Source organism: Brachypodium distachyon, chromosome 1 (genome assembly GCF_000005505.3).
Source record: "Brachypodium distachyon strain Bd21 chromosome 1, Brachypodium_distachyon_v3.0, whole genome shotgun sequence".
Lineage (NCBI taxonomy): Eukaryota > Viridiplantae > Streptophyta > Magnoliopsida > Poales > Poaceae > Brachypodium > Brachypodium distachyon.
The window spans coordinates 69,857,435-69,874,135 of record NC_016131.3 but is presented as its reverse complement, the minus strand read 5'-3'; the positions used below and the strand labels follow the sequence as shown (position 1 = coordinate 69,874,135).

General features: G+C 41.9%; 3 protein-coding genes across 4 annotated transcripts; 1 reads left to right on the top strand and 2 right to left on the bottom strand.

Annotated features, from left to right (window-relative positions):
- The first annotated feature begins 246 nt into the window (after positions 1-246).
- On the top strand, positions 247-4,551 carry LOC100842992 (probable protein phosphatase 2C BIPP2C1). The gene is made up of 9 exons (XM_003558561.4): positions 247-767; positions 868-1,664; positions 2,232-2,293; positions 2,503-2,572; positions 3,191-3,278; positions 3,558-3,727; positions 3,818-3,961; positions 4,056-4,184; positions 4,270-4,551. The coding sequence occupies exons 1-9, from the start codon at positions 647-649 to the stop codon at positions 4,435-4,437; spliced, it is 1,749 nt and encodes a 582-aa protein (XP_003558609.1). The 5' UTR covers positions 247-646; the 3' UTR covers positions 4,438-4,551.
- An 81-nt stretch (positions 4,552-4,632) lies between these two features.
- Positions 4,633-5,964, bottom strand: LOC100842687 (non-specific lipid-transfer protein-like protein At5g64080). The gene is made up of 3 exons (XM_003558560.4): positions 5,239-5,964; positions 5,102-5,134; positions 4,633-4,974 (listed from the first exon to the last, which is right to left on the bottom strand). Exons 1-3 carry the CDS (start codon positions 5,753-5,755, stop codon positions 4,772-4,774), a joined length of 753 nt encoding a protein of 250 aa, XP_003558608.3. The 5' UTR covers positions 5,756-5,964; the 3' UTR covers positions 4,633-4,771.
- Positions 5,965-6,528: 564 nt separating this feature from the next.
- LOC112269796 (skin secretory protein xP2-like) lies at positions 6,529-8,557 on the bottom strand. Of its 2 annotated transcripts, XM_024456969.1 has the most exons (4): positions 8,419-8,557; positions 7,464-8,246; positions 7,101-7,142; positions 6,529-6,919 (listed from the first exon to the last, which is right to left on the bottom strand). In XM_024456969.1, exons 1-4 carry the CDS (start codon positions 8,489-8,491, stop codon positions 6,732-6,734), a joined length of 1,086 nt encoding a protein of 361 aa, XP_024312737.1. In that variant the 5' UTR covers positions 8,492-8,557; the 3' UTR covers positions 6,529-6,731. The 2 variants fall into 2 exon arrangements, with proteins under 2 accessions (XP_024312737.1, XP_024312738.1); XM_024456970.1 differs by lacking the exon at positions 7,101-7,142.
- Between the last annotated feature and the right edge of the window lie 8,144 nt (positions 8,558-16,701).

Here is a 16,701-nt window from a genome sequence, read left to right as displayed (position 1 = left end):
CGTACATGTTAAACACTAAACGTTTACCCTACATGTTAAACACTCCACGTTTAGCAACCCGACGGTGAGACTGGAAAAAGAAGCTGCAGCCATCTATTACTACGCACGGAACGCTACCGCTGGAGCTTTAAAACGGCACAACTACTTTACAATCTCAGCTTGAAATCCCGGCAAAGAGAAGAAAACCAGCGACGAGCAAAGCCGCTTGCACTTGCGCAGCAGCACACGCACAGGTCGCCCCTGCCGGCCAAATACAAACTTCCGGGAGGCCCTTTGTCGTAAAGCGACAAGCAGGACAACGACGGAGAAAATTAAGCTGAAATATGCACGGAAAACCCCACTCCACCCCACCACCAGAGCCGAGAACAAGCTCCCTAGAAAACGACGCCGTCCGGCCGCCGAGCAGCGCCTCCCGCGCCCCCGCCCCAGGAGACACCACCTCGAATCCTCAGGCGCAAGCCTTGCTCCCTCCCCATTAAGCTTCCTTTCCTCCCTCTCGGCTCATCAATCTCTCTCACCGACGCTCCCAAACGCCGCTTCGCTTTGGTTTCTTGCTAGCTCGCTGCTGCTGATTTCCCCAAAGCCAAATCCGTCCGTCTTTTGTTTCTGGCCAGCTTCCCACTTCGGAATCCTGCTGCGTGAAGCCATGGCCGAGGCCCCTGCCGCCGTCGGCGTCCTCGGCTCCCGACCCCGGGAAGTCGTCGCCCCAGCGCGCGCACCTACTCCGCCTCCCCCTCGCGCGGTCCGTGAGCTCTGCTCCCCCACAGGTAAAGCATGATCCTCTTTGGACGGCGCACGGTTTACTGCTGATTGATGCTATATTTTGTTCTGTTCTTCGATTTGATATTTGAAGTTTGATTCATGTAGATGGTGATAAGGAGGTGACTGGAGGCGCCGATGCGGCGGAGGTTCCAGAGGACCGGTCTGTGAGTGGCGGGGCGTCGGAAGGTTCAGCTGTCGTTGACGCCGACAAGGCTGCGGTTTTGTGTTCCGAGGGTGCCGCCGAGCTCGAATCGGCTGAGCCGGGTGTTTTGGATGTCAGATTAGAAGCTCCGGTGGCGCGGCTCCATGAGCAGAAGTCGGATTGCGGGAGCTCGGGTTCTGATGAAGCTGGCGCAATCAACAATATCTCTTCACTGGTTGCGGTGTCCCCATCAGATACCAGTCCAAATTCGGAAACTACTGGAGAAATTCGTGGTTCTTGCCTTGCGGAAGGATCCCTGGCGGAGGCGAGTGATTCCCGAGGACGACAACGAGAGGCACAGGAAAAGCCAACGGGCGTGCAAGGGATGCTTGTGGCTGCGGGGTCCTCTGACGGGCATGCGAATTCTGAGCTCGGAGTTGAGGTGAAAGGTGATTTCGATGGCCGACATGGCCTTATGCAGGGGGAATCGGAGTTGCGTGTTGGCGGCGGCGGTGTGGAGGCGGACACAGAGATGGGTGGCGCTTTGTGTGATGAAGAGGTAAACAGAGAGTTTGAGGCTTCAGATAGCTCCACCGCGCGGGTTCAGGAAGGAGTGGACAGGATGGAGACGAGTTTGGATGACTCTGAAGGTTCAGACGGCTCAACCACGCAGGACTCTGATACTGACGTGGAGACTGAGTCCAGCAGCTCTAGTATAGAGGAACAGGACGCGGGATATGGAGTCCACGTCCCACCCATGGTATGTCTTTCGTGCAAACTTCTGAGCTAGGTACTCGTCGACGTTTCTATGCTTAGCGTCCGTAAATTGATGCTGCAATATTTGTTACTCTGCCTTGTAATTTCTCTAAATTAGTTCATTTGATTTAACTTTTTGGAGTGTCATACCAACTCCATGGTGCAAAAATGCATTCTGTGGAACATTAGGCAGTTATTCTCAGGGGAGCAATGCTCCCTTTTTTAATGAGGATGTGCTTTTATTTATTATTACTGTTCTCTTATGTTATCACTTTCTAGTGACTTCGAGTATTTGGTTATGCTCTTTTGATATGGTCATATATCCTATAAAAGACCACGCTTGTACTCAAGGAACTCTCTTATACTAATTCAAGGAGTTATGTCCTTGGATACGATGCACCCCTTGTTTATAGTGGCAAATTAGCATTAAATTCCTCAAAAACTTTAAAACATAGCCTTGTATATTAAGCTAGCTTATGCCGTTATGTGAATATATATGTTTGATATAGTGCGGATTTCTTCTGCTTAGGGGATGATGTATTTATATGTACTTCCGTTTTCCCATTTGCAGGAACAGCCTATCTGTGAGGTGACCAGGGAAAGCAACATTTCAGAGGTGAAGAGCTCTGATAGGTATTGTTTTGCCTTATAGCTTTAAGGTTGGCTGATATCTTAATCTGTTTCCACACATGCATAGGGTTATTCAAGTAAGGTTTGGGGTGTTTTTAACCTATACGCTGTTAAAGTTGGGCATTCCTCACTATTTTCTCCTTTTCCTTTGCAACATATGAAGCTTGAACAGATGATTTATTCATGTTTTGGCATGCTTAATTCATATGCAGGATGGTTTCAGTAGCTGTATCAACACATGTATTGGCTTCAGGTGCAGCCATGTTACCTCATCCTTCAAAGGTAATGGTTGCTCTTTTCAGTATTTTGTTGGTAATGTAATTTCCTATATATGTCTGTATCTGAATAGTCCAGTTAGAAAATGTACATCAGACTAAACTTATTATATCCGAATAGTCCAGTTAGATGTCTGTATTGTTGATTCTGCTCGCAACGTACTGCACAATGTCGTTGAAGGCATGTCAAACAGTCAAATGTAAAGAACAAAAACATTGCAGCTACATAGCTCCTTTCTTATCATAATTTAAGCTTAAGTTGAGTACAACATTATTCCAAACGGCTGTGTGTACCACTTTGATGCACGGGGCAGTAGGCAATAAAGCTTCTCCTTTATCTTAAAGAAACGTTACTTGATTAATTTGTTTCCTCTTATGTATGGCTTACTATTTTGCTCCTTATTCCAGTTTGTTATATTCCATCTATAGTTCTTAGACTGCCTACAAGAAACAACAGCTCTAGTTCTCTTTAAAACATCTACACAGTTGTAGCTGCATCTACTGGTTTCATTTATGTGACATACTACACATGGAGGGGGTATTTACGTTCCTTGTGTATTTGATCTGTTTGCCTGTGGTAAATCATTTTTGTAGAATCGCTTACAATGATATCTGTTAAAAACAGGTGCTGACAGGTGGTGAAGATGCTTATTTTATAGCTTGCAATGGTTGGTTTGGTGTAGCGGATGGAGTTGGTCAGTGGTCATTTGAAGGTACCATATCTTCTCAGCTAGAGTTTTGTTGTGTAATCTCGTGGATTCTTTGAACTCCTGTGTGTACGAATTTGTCATTCATACCTTGATTCTTTAATTGTTCTCAGTCTTGTAAAGTGCTGTTTACCAGAATTTACCATAATTTTGAAATGTTCAGAACTAATTTATTTGCGTTATTTAGCTTCAATTTTTGCACCAAACTTGAATTTTATTTTTCATGTGCTCTGTTATTCTGGAGAATGTGATCACTTAGTTGTAGATGTGGCCTTTTGTCCCCAGGAATCAATGCGGGGCTGTATGCGAGAGAGCTAATGGATAGTTGCAAGAAATATGTTATGGATAGTCAAGGGGCACCAGAGATGAGAACAGAGGAAGTTCTTGCTATGGCTGCAGATGAAGCACAGTCCCCTGGCTCTTCAACTGTTCTGGTTGCTCACTTTGATGGGCAGGTATGTTGTTCTGCAAAGATTTAGGGCGCATTTCTTTCTTATTTCTTGGTTAATTGTATGTTTTGCTTATCGACTCCATTTATATGATAGGTCCTTCATGTATCAAATATCGGAGATTCGGGATTACTGGTGATAAGAAATGGACAAGTACATGAACAAACAAAGCCGATGACTTATGGTTTCAATTTCCCCTTGCAAATTGAAAAGGATGTTGATCCTTTAAGACTTGTACAGGTGTGACAGCACTTGCTGGCCCCATTTTTCTGTTATTGATCTCTTTGAGCTTTATCAGATTTAACACATGATTTTTTTCTCTCTTTATTCTCAGAATTATTCTATTGATCTACAAGAAGGTGATGTCATTGTAGCAGCGACAGATGGTGTGTTCGACAACGTCTACGAGCAAGAGATAGCAGACGTTGTTTCAAAATCTCTAGAAACCGACCTCAAGCCTACGGTCAGAACCTAACTTTTTATCACCTCTCAGAAAATTGTCAGCCAAGAATTATCCTGACATGTTCCATCTGTCATAACTTCCGCAGGAGATTGCCGAATTACTGGCTGCTAGAGCAAAGGAAGTGGGCAAGTCTGCATGGGGGAGTAGCCCGTTCTCAGACGCGGCACTTGCAGCCGGGTACCTTGGTTACTCCGGGGGCAAGCTGGATGATGTAACGGTTGTTGTATCTATTGTTCGGAAATCTGAAATATAACCCTGGATAAGTTGTATTTTCATCTCTCACGGCCATGGCAGCGCTAAAATTGCGAGCCATGTTCTTTGCGCTGCTCCGAATGAGCTGGCACTTACCACTGTGTTTCTGGTCGTAGCCAGTTAAGCATTTTCGACGGTAAAAATGATATGAACCAGCTGCAACATACAACCGACGAGAGATGATTGTGCATGGCAATTATGTGTTCATCAACGAAACCCGTTTAAACGTTTATGAAACGAATGGTAACTCTCAAGCAAGATACATCTCGGTACAGGCAGCATCAAGCCATCAATGATTTCTCGGCCGTGTCAGGAACGGCGAGAGTGCGACCATCTTACGGCATGAGCAGAGTCGCAGCAACAGTTGCCGCGGCTAGGAAGACCTCTGCTGAAGACTGGAAAGTGGCTGGAGCGGAGGACGATGGGGACGGAGCTCGAGCTGTGGCGTCGCTTCCTGTTCCTGCTGGTGATGCCGCAGAAGGTGTGGACGACGACGGCGATTCCCCGAAGAACGGAGCCCCGGACGATGGAGCAGGAGCTTTGAAACAACGGAACAACGTCAGTACAAAAAAGTTGCCGAGTTTTTACTGAAAAAAACTAGCTTTGTGTTCGGTTGCTCAAATTTTCTACGGGTTAATTTCACAAGAAAACATAAAGACTTGTACCTGGAGACCCACCAGTCACACCCGGAACGGAAACTGCATTTAGCGCAAGAGCGAGATCATTAGAATCCCATCAGGTAAGCAAATCATAACTGATACATGATCGATCAGAGACTTGGGATAAAACAGAACAAACTTACGGTGGCACTTGCTGAAGGGAGGCGTCTTGACCTTGCAGGCGTCGGGGAGCTGCAGCGCCTTGGTCATGTTGAGCGTGACGCCGTAGTCCTGGCTGCCCTGGAAGGCCTGGCAGAGGCAGGCCACCTCCTTCTTCACCACGTCCTTGAGCCCCGAGCAGCACGATGCGTCCGGCGTCGCCACCGTGCTCCCTTCCTGCACGTAGCTCAGGCACCCCGCCAGGCTCAGCAGCGCGTCCGTGCAGTCCACGGCCGGCGCCGGCGCAGCCACGCCGCCGGTTGCGCCATCGACGTGCGTTATTACCGTGGCTAGCGCTGAGAGGATTATTAGCAGCAGCGATGGCCATGCCATGGCCGTGGTTGACCTTGCCTCCGTTGCCATTCTTGCTCTGGTTACTGCTAGAGATGAACAGTGCTGGTCTGAGAACTTGTGATTTGGTCCGTGGAATGGTGGTGTGAGGATGATACGAGCTGGGAGGGTTTTATGCCGTGATGGATTATTGGATTGCCACCACGTCATGCACTACACGACGCTAGTGGAGACCTTGGTTGGCGACTTGTGTTCACACGATGCTCTCCCTGACAAGGGACAAGGGACAGGAAAGGAACTCACTGCTCATCCTAGCTTTACTAGTCAAAAAACGAAAAAGAAGAACTGGCCTCGTATGGCAATTCTCTTTCAGTGACACCTATGAACGTTTGCCCAATGGTTGAGAAATCATCAGCCCGGGCAGGTTCATCGGTGCACTGCCGTTGTAGCCGCAGCCACTAGAGAGCAGTGCAATGCAGGTGGCAATCGAGCTGGCGATAAAAAAACTCTGATCGGGGCGGCGCTGTGCCCGAAATGATGAAGTGCTTCGCGGTTGTGGGGGTGAGTCAAAAAGGCGATCGATCATTCCAATCCCACAATTGTTCTGCACTGAAGATCCATTCCGAGCGCCTAATCGCTAATTGTCAAGTATACCATCATATCATAAACCATCATAAGCATGCAGGGGTCGGTCGGCGGGAGATTGATAATGGGGCAGTGGCACGGGAGAAAAGAAACCGCGCGCCCGCACGATGGCACGGGGGAGTAGCTAGTGGACTCCGGAGACTTTTCGAGCCGTGGAGGGGACCAAAAACACGGCGCGAATACAAAGGGCACCCCTGAAGAAAATTTGTGTAACCAAAACGTACCTCAGCTCTTTTGTGAACACACGGAGCTTACACCACCGCCACGAGTTGCTTACGTCACGGGACACGGAAGATGCAACCGTAAAACTTAAAGCAGTGATTATAATGTAACAAATCATCTGAGAACGAAAACTTTAATTTTCCTCTCTGTCGAGTCGGATCGAATGCACGTAACAGAATAGTACGTACAACCAAAAATTTGCACGATGTAAAAATTTGTGAAGTGGGTAATGACAACTACTTTAGTACGTATATCACTAGCCCCAAGTACTACTAACTGAACCACCTACTTAAGCTAACCAAGGGCAAAACAGAACAGCCTAAAACAGTGCAACGGCAAGCGCTGCGGCAATCGCCATTGCTCCCATGGGAGCAGCCAGATTGGCGCCCGAGACAGTCGTCGTAGAATCCCGCGTGATCGGCGTCGTTGGTGCCGGTGACGGAGACGGAGACAGAGAGCCGAGGGCGGCAACCGGCGCTGGACTTGGCGCTGAAGGAAGCACTGGAGCTGCACACAAAATATTGAGCACAGTTTGTTAGTGTTGCACGCTCTTACGTAAAGCAGGTTGAAGATCGAATCTGTAGATAGCACATCCTTCCAGTACAGAAACACAATTTTCATTATTCAGAAAATGTGTATGTAGATCTGCGCTCCTTTTGTTTACGTTAAACTTCAGAGCATGACGCACCAGGTATGGCTGGTGTCAACGCAGGGGGTTGCGCAGTGGGAGCTGCACAACGATCATGACGTTAACAAAGAAGTGCAATTGTGATTAATTCTAAATGTTTAGTGTAGATTTATTTATTTTTCCTGATAAAAATAATACAGAACGAAAAGAACATTTTTTTTACAGCTAGGAAAGAGCATTCTTAATGGGCCGGTCAGGGGCCAACAGCTTCGGCCCGAGATAAACAAACGGGCCCTTGAAATCCGCGATTAAGCCCAACCGTCCAAAGCGATCGATCTGACGGGCCGGCTACGCAGATCGTGCGACAAAGCTAACAAAGAAGAACCACAAAAAAGAACTCGTAAAGAAAAAAACGAGACGTACCAGGAGGCGTAACAGGGAGCGGCAGTGGAAGCGCGGGCATCGGCGCAGGAGCTGCCGTTGCCGGAGAAAGAGCCAGCACGATCGGGCGGATCGGCCCCGGCGCAGGAGCCTCAATGCTCGGCCCCGACGCAGAAAGACCAGGCGCGCTCGGCCCCGAAGCAGAAAGACCACGCGTGCTCGGTCCAGGCGCAGGAGCTGCCATCGCTGGACCAAGAGCCGGCGCTGCAGCCGGAGACAGCATCGGAGACGAAGCCGGCATCGGCGCCGCCCCGGGGCCACCAGAAGGTGCCTGCACAGGCGCCGACCCGAGGCCGAGGACACCAGAGGGCGCCTGCACGGGCGCCGCCAAGGGGCTACCAGAGGGCGCCTGCACTGGCACTGCCACGGGGCTCCCAGAGGGGGCCTGCACGGGCGCTGCCAAGGGGCTCCCAGATTGGGCCTGCACTGGCGCCGACACGGGCACCGTGTTCACAGGCGCCGGCGCTGGCGCTGGCTGACCAGACGATAAGGTGGGCGTCGGCGTAGGCGCGTTGGATGATGAAGGAGAGGCGGTGGGCGGCACGGTCGCCATGGCGGGCGTCGGCATGGGCGCGCTGTATGACGGTGTGGTGGCTGGCGGCACGGGCGCCATGGCAGGCGTCGGCATCAACGGCTGGACACCACGACTTTTTGGGGCCTCCACGGGCGGCTTCGACGGAGCTGTCGCGGGTGAAGATGCCTCCTGGAACTTCGACGCCGCCATGGCGCCGCGACCCCATGGGACGGGAAACATCGTCCACTTAACTGCATCAGAAAGCAAAAAGTTAAGTTTGGTAAAGACTGTAGAGATGTTGCAGCAGTGCACAAAACGAGCAATTGATTACTTGAAAAGGTTGTGGCAACGACGATCGAACTAGATTAGTTTTCCATAGCCAGGAAACAAACTTCTGAAAGGTTTAATGCGTGTGTTACTTACTTGATTCGGCGACGGTGGAGGCGCAGAGCAGCAACGCCAAGACGGCGATGCTTTTGGTTAGCATTGCCGCCATAGGAGGCGAGGTTGGTATGGGCTAGGTTAGATCTATCGATCAATCGATGACGACGAGGTGTCTTCTTCGCGCAACCGGTTTTGAGGTGAATTGTGTGCAGTATATATGGAGGGAAACCAATATGCTAACCGACCTTAGTTTGTTGGGATTGTTGTGAAACGAGGTGACCTAGCTTAATGCTGAAGCTAAAAACCTGCGCCATTGTCACGATTTGCCTTGCCAACATGATCTGCTGAGAAAATCTGTTTGTTTTTCTGTACGGTATGCGCGTGCTCTTAGGCCCGGTCCATAATTGTGTGGTTTTCTGGTATACTAGAGGCCCTTATCGGCAGATAGGTTGATCAGGGCCCATTACTGGTTTTCCCGAGCCTTCTCTTCCCGGCATATATGGATCTTCGGCCCAGTGTTGTGTCTCTCTCTCTTTCTATATATATATATATGTAAATTAAATATTTTAATATTGGATTTTTTAAGGCTGGTGAGGCCAACGAGTGATGTAATAATCCTACTCAGTACTCACCGTATTTACTATATTGCTTCAGGAGTAGCTAAGTTATTTTCCTAAGCGTCTTTAGTCAGGTTTATATGGGTGATTTCTTATCGTCTTCCCAGGCAGTTCCACCTGAAAGGAACACTTCTCTACGGTTACAAAGTTCTCATTTCAACGCCATACACACGGCCTAACAGAGAACTACACGCAGATGTTTCTCCTATAGGATCCCTAGCATAAGCACGCACCCGTATAAACATGCTAAAAAGACCGAGGGAAAAACTAAACTACTTCATTTCGCAATATAGCTTACATACGGTTTTCCCTTTCGGAAACCCCCGAAGGGTTCACACAAAGATAAAGAAATTACTTTACTACCTTCCCAGTCTTATGTTACAAATGCCTTGATTACACAGGTTTTATTACAGTGGGAAGTGGTACTACTATTACAGAGCAGATAGTTTTTTAGCTAGCTACCCTGAACTACTTGCTGCTCTGAAGGCTTGTGTTGTGCTCGATGGTTGTGTGTCCTCCAATGCTGCAAACAGCCTCCTTATATAGGCACCATGGCTGGCTCAAATAGTGCTCCCATGCATTATTTACCTCACCTTTCTCCATGTCCATGATGCACCTCCTTTATAGGTCCTAGGCTTCTTTTATAACCTTTGAATGCATGCATGCATGGTGATAAGGGGTCTTTTGGCTGCCACTTCACTCTTCGGTTGCATACGAACGTGGCTTTTTCATCTTGGGAGTAGTCTTGCGTTTTAATGATACTGTCTACGACACACTGCAGCCTTATTGTCTGCTTCCTTGGCTATTCTTCATCTGCACACCATAAATCATAGGATCCCATGCATTTGTGATCTTGTATGCTGACGATGGGTCTTATAAGCCTAATACATGCTAACGATGGCTCTTAAGATTTAATATTTTCATTATTTTTAATTATTATTTACTTTTTTTTAAAGTTTTCAATCATATTCAAATTATATTCTATCAACTATTCGAGTATAGGTGTACATGTTCGGAGGTGGTGTATATGTCCTCCCCGCCCGAACAATTGATAGTAATATCAATTAAAATTCTGGTTTCTGCCCATGGCCTGCAATATCCATGTGATCATCTTCTGAAAGATTAAAATCAAATTTTGAAAGATTTAGTTAAAATTTTAAATCATATTCTTTCTTCATTTCTTCAATTTTTGCATGAATTCAAGTCGTAATTCTTTTAAAATTTCTTCTTTTAACTCTTCTTTCCATATTTTTGAGGTATCTTCTAATACTTCGTTTATCTTCAGATCTATATATTCAGAATCTAAAGGATCCACTCCTTTTACTAGGCAGTTTTTGTATGTTTGATATTTAAGAGATTCTTCTTCTTTTACCTTCTTTAATATTAATGTTTCTTCTTTTACATTCTTTGTATTTGATGAAGAAGAAATTTCTTCACCTTTGATCTTCTGGATATATTTTTTGGCTTTCGGTTCTATGTAATAATTTTCACCTATCGTACTTCTTGCTCTACTCAAGGCTTCATTGACATCAACATATTTCTTCCATGTTATGTCCTCTTTCCTTTTCCTTGCGTCTAGCTTTTCTTTTATTATTTCTTCAAAGGTCATATATATTTCAGGTTTGATTCCATCAAATAGTACATATAATAGCTTATATTCTTGCACTGCAATATTTGCTGATATTGGTAACTTCTTGTTCATCATATTGAAATATTCGGCTAGACTATTCAGAATTGATAGCATATAGCCTTTTTCTTCTCTTTTATTATTATATTGGAACCAGAAATTGTCAAGTATGCATTCTTGAATTTCATCGAGGGCAATATGTCCCTTATGTTTAAATTTAAATGTATTCGGGGGAAATATTTTCAGTGTGTTTTCATTTCCAAAGGTAAATACTTCCATCCCATTGGGAAGCAATCCATGCTTCATTCCTGCAAGATTGATGAACGGGAGAATATGTCAGGTAAACAATTATCTTTTCCCTTAATATGCTCAAAAACAACTTTATATCCATTTCCAGTTATGATATCTTCAAATAAAACCCATCTTCTAGTAGAACTTTTCTTACTATTGATTTGATTATAGTATCTACATATTGCTTCACAATCAGTGCGTGCTGTAAATTCTTTAAATCCCAAGTATAACCTAAATGCGTTTATTGCATGGACTACCGCGAGGATTTCTCTATCAATATTATTTACTGTTTTTAATTTATAACTTCCTGAGGCATACCTACATATCTTTTCTTCTGCCTTTGGAGAGTACTTATTAGGTTTTTGCTTTAATATAGCACCCCAACCTACTTTAGATGCATCGGTTTCGATTGTAAAGTAATAATCTTCTAATGGCAATTCTAAAGGTTTCAAATTTTTGACCTTTTCTTTTATGGCCTTGACTAACTTTATGTCTTCAGAATTAAAATACCTTTGCCCATTCTTTCTTAATTTAGCATATAAAGGTCCAGCTAGTTTTGCTAGATTATCTATATAATTTCTTGCATAGTTTACAATCCCTAGGAATTGTTGTAGAACCTTTTTATTATTCATAGAACAGGAAATTGTAAAATTTTCTTTGCAATATGCTCTTGCAGATGTATTTTTCCTTCTCCTATTTCGTGCCCAAGAAAACTGATTTTCTCTTCACAAATCTCCATTTTCTTTTTAGATAGTATTAGCCCATTTTGTTCTACCTTCCTAAAAAAGACTTCAAGGTGAGCAATATGCTCCTTTTATGATTTTGAAAAAACCAATAGATCATCTACATATACTAATATAAATGCTTGATTCTCATTAAATATATTTTGCAACTTCCTTTGAAATAATGCAGGCGCATTTTTTAATCCTAAGGGTATTACCAGCCATTCATAATGACCTTGAGGGCATGTAAACGCTGTCCAAGGAATAGATTCCTCAGCCATTTTTACTTGCCAAAACCCGGCCTTTAGATCAAATTTAAAAATATATTTGCTTCCTTGTATTCTATTAATCTATTCTTGCTTATTGGATATATTGAATGCATCGTCTATTGTATTATCATTAAGTCTTTTGTAATTAATAACCATTCTAGATTTTCCCCTGACTTCCTCAGCATGATTCCTAACTATAAAGGCAGCTGATCTATGAGGGCTTCTGTTTTCCCTGATGACTTTTAATTTCAATAACTCTTCAATATGCATTTTGAATTCTTCTATATCCTTGGGAGTAGCTTCTATTGGTCCTGACTTGATTATGTAATCAGGGTTGATAATATTTATCTTGCAGACTATGGAGTTCTTATCCCAATGTTTCATTGGTATTTCTCCAATGATTTGTATGTCTTCTTATTTTTGCACTATTTTGTCTATATCTTTCTTGGTTTTTATATCTCTATACCAATTTGGTGAGAATGATTGTAAACCTATACATTCGGTACATGTATTTTCTATATGGTATTCTTCTATGACATTACTAAGCTCTTCTTCTTTGCAGATTTCAAGAGAGTCTTTATCGGCACTATATTCTTCATCTATATTAGATATTTCTGCATTTTGTATGGATTTTCTCTGTCTTATAATCTCAGATATGTATGGAACCTTATCTTGATATGGGATGAATGTAACTCCTTCTTCATATATAATACTGGTTTGTAAGGATTGTTGTAAAAATCTTAAACCCAATATCATGTCATCCTTTATTACTGACAAATCTCTAATTCTAATTTCATCTATAATATATTTTGTTCCATTTATGTAAGATTCAATATTATAGGCCAATTGATTGTGAATCTTTTGTATTCCTGACATGTCTTTGGAGACTTCAGCTTTATCGTTGTCTATAGTTTTAACTATTTCAGGGCATCTCGCAAAATACTTGTCATGAATGATGTTTTTTGTGCACCCTGTGTCTAATAGTGCTAATATTTTATAGGAAATATTTGGTTTTAATACTATTTTGACTGGGATTCTTATTCCCAGAACCTCCTTAAATGGTAAACGTACTATATATTTGTTTCCAAAACTAGTAATGGCGTTTTTTAGTTGGATAAGCCTATCTCCTTTTCTTTCTTTTACTGTCACCATTTGATCCTTTAATTCAGTATTTTTGTCCATATTATCCTCTTGATATTGATTACCACTACTATTATTTTCTAAAATTATATTTTACCTCTTCTAGATCCGCTTCTAGTTTATTTATTCTATTCTCTAAATTTCTAACTCTACTAAATAGGATTCGTTCTTCTGGTTCACAAACTATTTCTTGTCTCCAGGCTTGATTTCTAGCCTTTAAACAAGAGGCACAAGCTTGTCTTAAGCATAAACTACATGTAGACCTATTTTCTTGGCTTGGATAGTATATACAAAACGCACATTTTATATTATAATCTCCTTTACCTCTAATCCAATCGTGTTCACAATCTACTTGATTCATCATTTCAATTTTTAAACCGGCTAAATCATCTATTAGGTCTATTTCATCTTCACTTGATTCTTCTTCTAAAGTATCATTTTCTACTTCATCTGTTTCTATGATAGAGTATATCGACTCATCGTCTTTTATTTCTTCATCGCATACTAGGATATTTTCATTAACACTATCTATAATTAACACTCTTTCTTGCTCTTCATATTTACTAAAGTACCTTTTCTGATCTTTATTAGGACAAGTTTCACTTAGGTGATCTGGTGAATTACATATAAAACACCTACATGTTTTATCATAAGTTTTTCTACGATCATATCTTCTTACATTTCTCTTATGTAGATAAGGAGCTCTATTATCAGATCTTATTAGAAAATATATTTTCTTTGTCCTAAAGTTCCTATTATCTCTCCTCTGGGGTTTGTAATATTTTTTACTTTTATGCCTATTTTCTCCGTATGTTAATGGTATTTGAACAATATTATTGCAAAAATTGTAGTCTGCTTTTTTCATAAATCTTTGGGCTTGTATATCCATATATACCTTTCTTAGTTGCTTAAAAACAAAATTAATAGCCTGAGATATATTTGAAACCGAACCCTCTGTTTGTTTCTTATATTCCTCGAATATTATAGATCCTAAAGGGTTAGGCAATTTGTTAAAATATCTTTCTACTACCTTTTGTTAAAACCTTGTTTAGCGGGGGTAGCATTATATAAATAATGTTGAGAGAATTCTTTTATACCTTTCCAGCTTGTTAACGTTAATTTTTCTATTTCTCGCAACCTCTCATTCTGCAATGTGGTATCTCCTAAATCTGGATCTTCTGCTATGACTATAAGTGATATAATATTAGCGAAGTTATGGGGATTACTTCCACCTGCTTTTAATTCTTCATATTGACTAGGAAATGTTTCTACCCATTGTTCCCATAAAACTTTTACAGATTCTCCTAAAAAGGTTTCAAGATAGGTTATCATATCTTCCACCTTATTGCCTATGCTATGCTGATTTTGTATATATTTTGAACTATTAAACCTTTCCATATGCTAATTATATTAGGCCAGTGTATTGGGTCATGGGCTGCTAGATTTAATATCGCACCATCATTCTTATAATTTTGAAATTGTACTGGTTTTTCAAAATCTCTTCTTTTAGTACCCATATATCTATATTGTTCAGGGATGTATGTTGGTTGGAAATCATCTTTTTCTAGAGGCCATGTTCTGGCTGCCCTTCTTGGTCTTTCTCTCTCTCCTTCTCTTTTTACTGAAGTATCACCGTATGTCCTTCTTCTTTTGTTATTCATTTCTACTTCCATAGCTTCCATTGCATTTTCTAAATTGTGTATTCCTACATTATCTAGAGAGTTTATAAAGTCACTATTTTCTTCAGATCCATCAAAAACTTCATCTTCCTTAAGCATATCTTTTATTAATTCTTCTTCTTCTTCATAACTTTCAGTTAGTATTTTATTATTTATGTCCCACTGCTCCTCTTCACTTATATCTTTATTTTTATGGCTCTGGTCTGTATTATTGGCTTTACTACTACCAACCTTATTTTCTTCTATCGTTATGTTCTTATTTAGTTTGATTGAACTACCAATGGCAGGCTTTTTCTCATTTTTTAATCTTCTAAGTCTTGCAATCTCTCTAATGAAAAACAATTCTTTTTCTCTTATCTTAGGCCAATCTTTTGTCATAGAATTATTATATTCCCATTCTATATGTTTCGATTTTCCTTCATAATGAATTATTTCATCGTGCCTTTTCCATGTATTCAGTCACGCCACTATTTTTATTTTCATTAAACTCTGATTCAGAAGCAAAAGATTCAGTATCATCTATGATTGCAGATTTATAATTTGTGAATCTAATGCTGCTGGTTCCTTCGCAGTTTGGGTAACTTATGTAGTTATTAGGTTGCTTTAATTCTTTCTTTTCAATTAGCTCGCTTATTTTTCACTCTTCTCCAGCTCTTTCTTCAGAACTGTTTTGAAGAGGACTCATGAATTTTATACCTTTTGATTGCATGCTTTCAATTACATCGTCTATATTTACTCTATATTTAGAGCTGTTTTTATTAGTTAGTCTTCGCAGTGATGTAATAATCCTACTCAGTACTCACCGTATTTATTACTATATTGCTTCAGGAGTAGCTAAGTTATTTCCCTAAGCGTCTTTAGTCAGGTTTATATGGGTGATTTCTTATCGTCTTCCCAGGCAGTTCCACCCGAAGGGAACACTTCTCTACGACTACAAGGTTCTCATTTCAACGCCATACACACGGCTTAACAGAGAACTACACGCAGAGGTTTCTCCTATAGGATCCCTAGCATAAGCACCCACCCGTATAAACATGCTAAAAAGACTGAGGGAAAAACTAAATTACTTCATTTCACAATATAGTTTACATACGGTTTTCCCTTTCGGGAACCCCTGAAGGGTTCACACAAAGATAAAGAAATTACTTTACTACCTTCCCAGTCTTATGTTACAAATGCTTTGATTACACAGGGTTTATTACAGTGGGAAGTGGTACTACTACTAGAGAGCAGATAGTTTTCTGGCTAGCTGCCCTGAACTATTTGCTGCTCTGAAGGCTTGTGTTTTGCTCGATGGTTGTGTGTCCTCCAATGCTGCAAAGAGCCTCCTTATATAGGCACCATGGCTGGCTCAAATAGTGCTCCCATGCATTATTTACCTCACCTTTCTCCATGTCCATGATGCACCTCCTTTATAGGTGCTAGGCTTCTTTTATAACTTTTGGATGCATGCATGCATGGTGATAAGGAGTCTTTTGGCTGCCACTTTACTCTTTGGTTGCATACGAACGTGGCTTCCTTCATTTTGGGAGTAGTCTTGCGCTTTAATGATAGTGTCTACGACACACTGCAGCCTTATTGTCTGCTTCCTTGGCTATTCTTCATCTGCACACCATAAATCATAGGATCCCATGCATTTGTGATCTTGTATGCTGATGATGGGTCTTATATGCCTAACACATGCTAACGATGGCTCTTAAGATTTAATATTTTTCATTATTTTTAATTATTATTTACTTTTTTTTTTAGTTTTCAATCATATTCAAATTATATTCTATCAACTATTCGGGTATAGGTGTATATGTTCGGAGGTGGTGTATATGTCCTCCCCGCCCGAATAATTGATATATATATATATATATATATATATATATATATATATATAATGTTCCCACTGCAAAAAGAATGCCAAAATATCCAAAATCTACGTAACACACGAAATTATCATAAAGTACCGTATTGCCGAACGATGCCTAG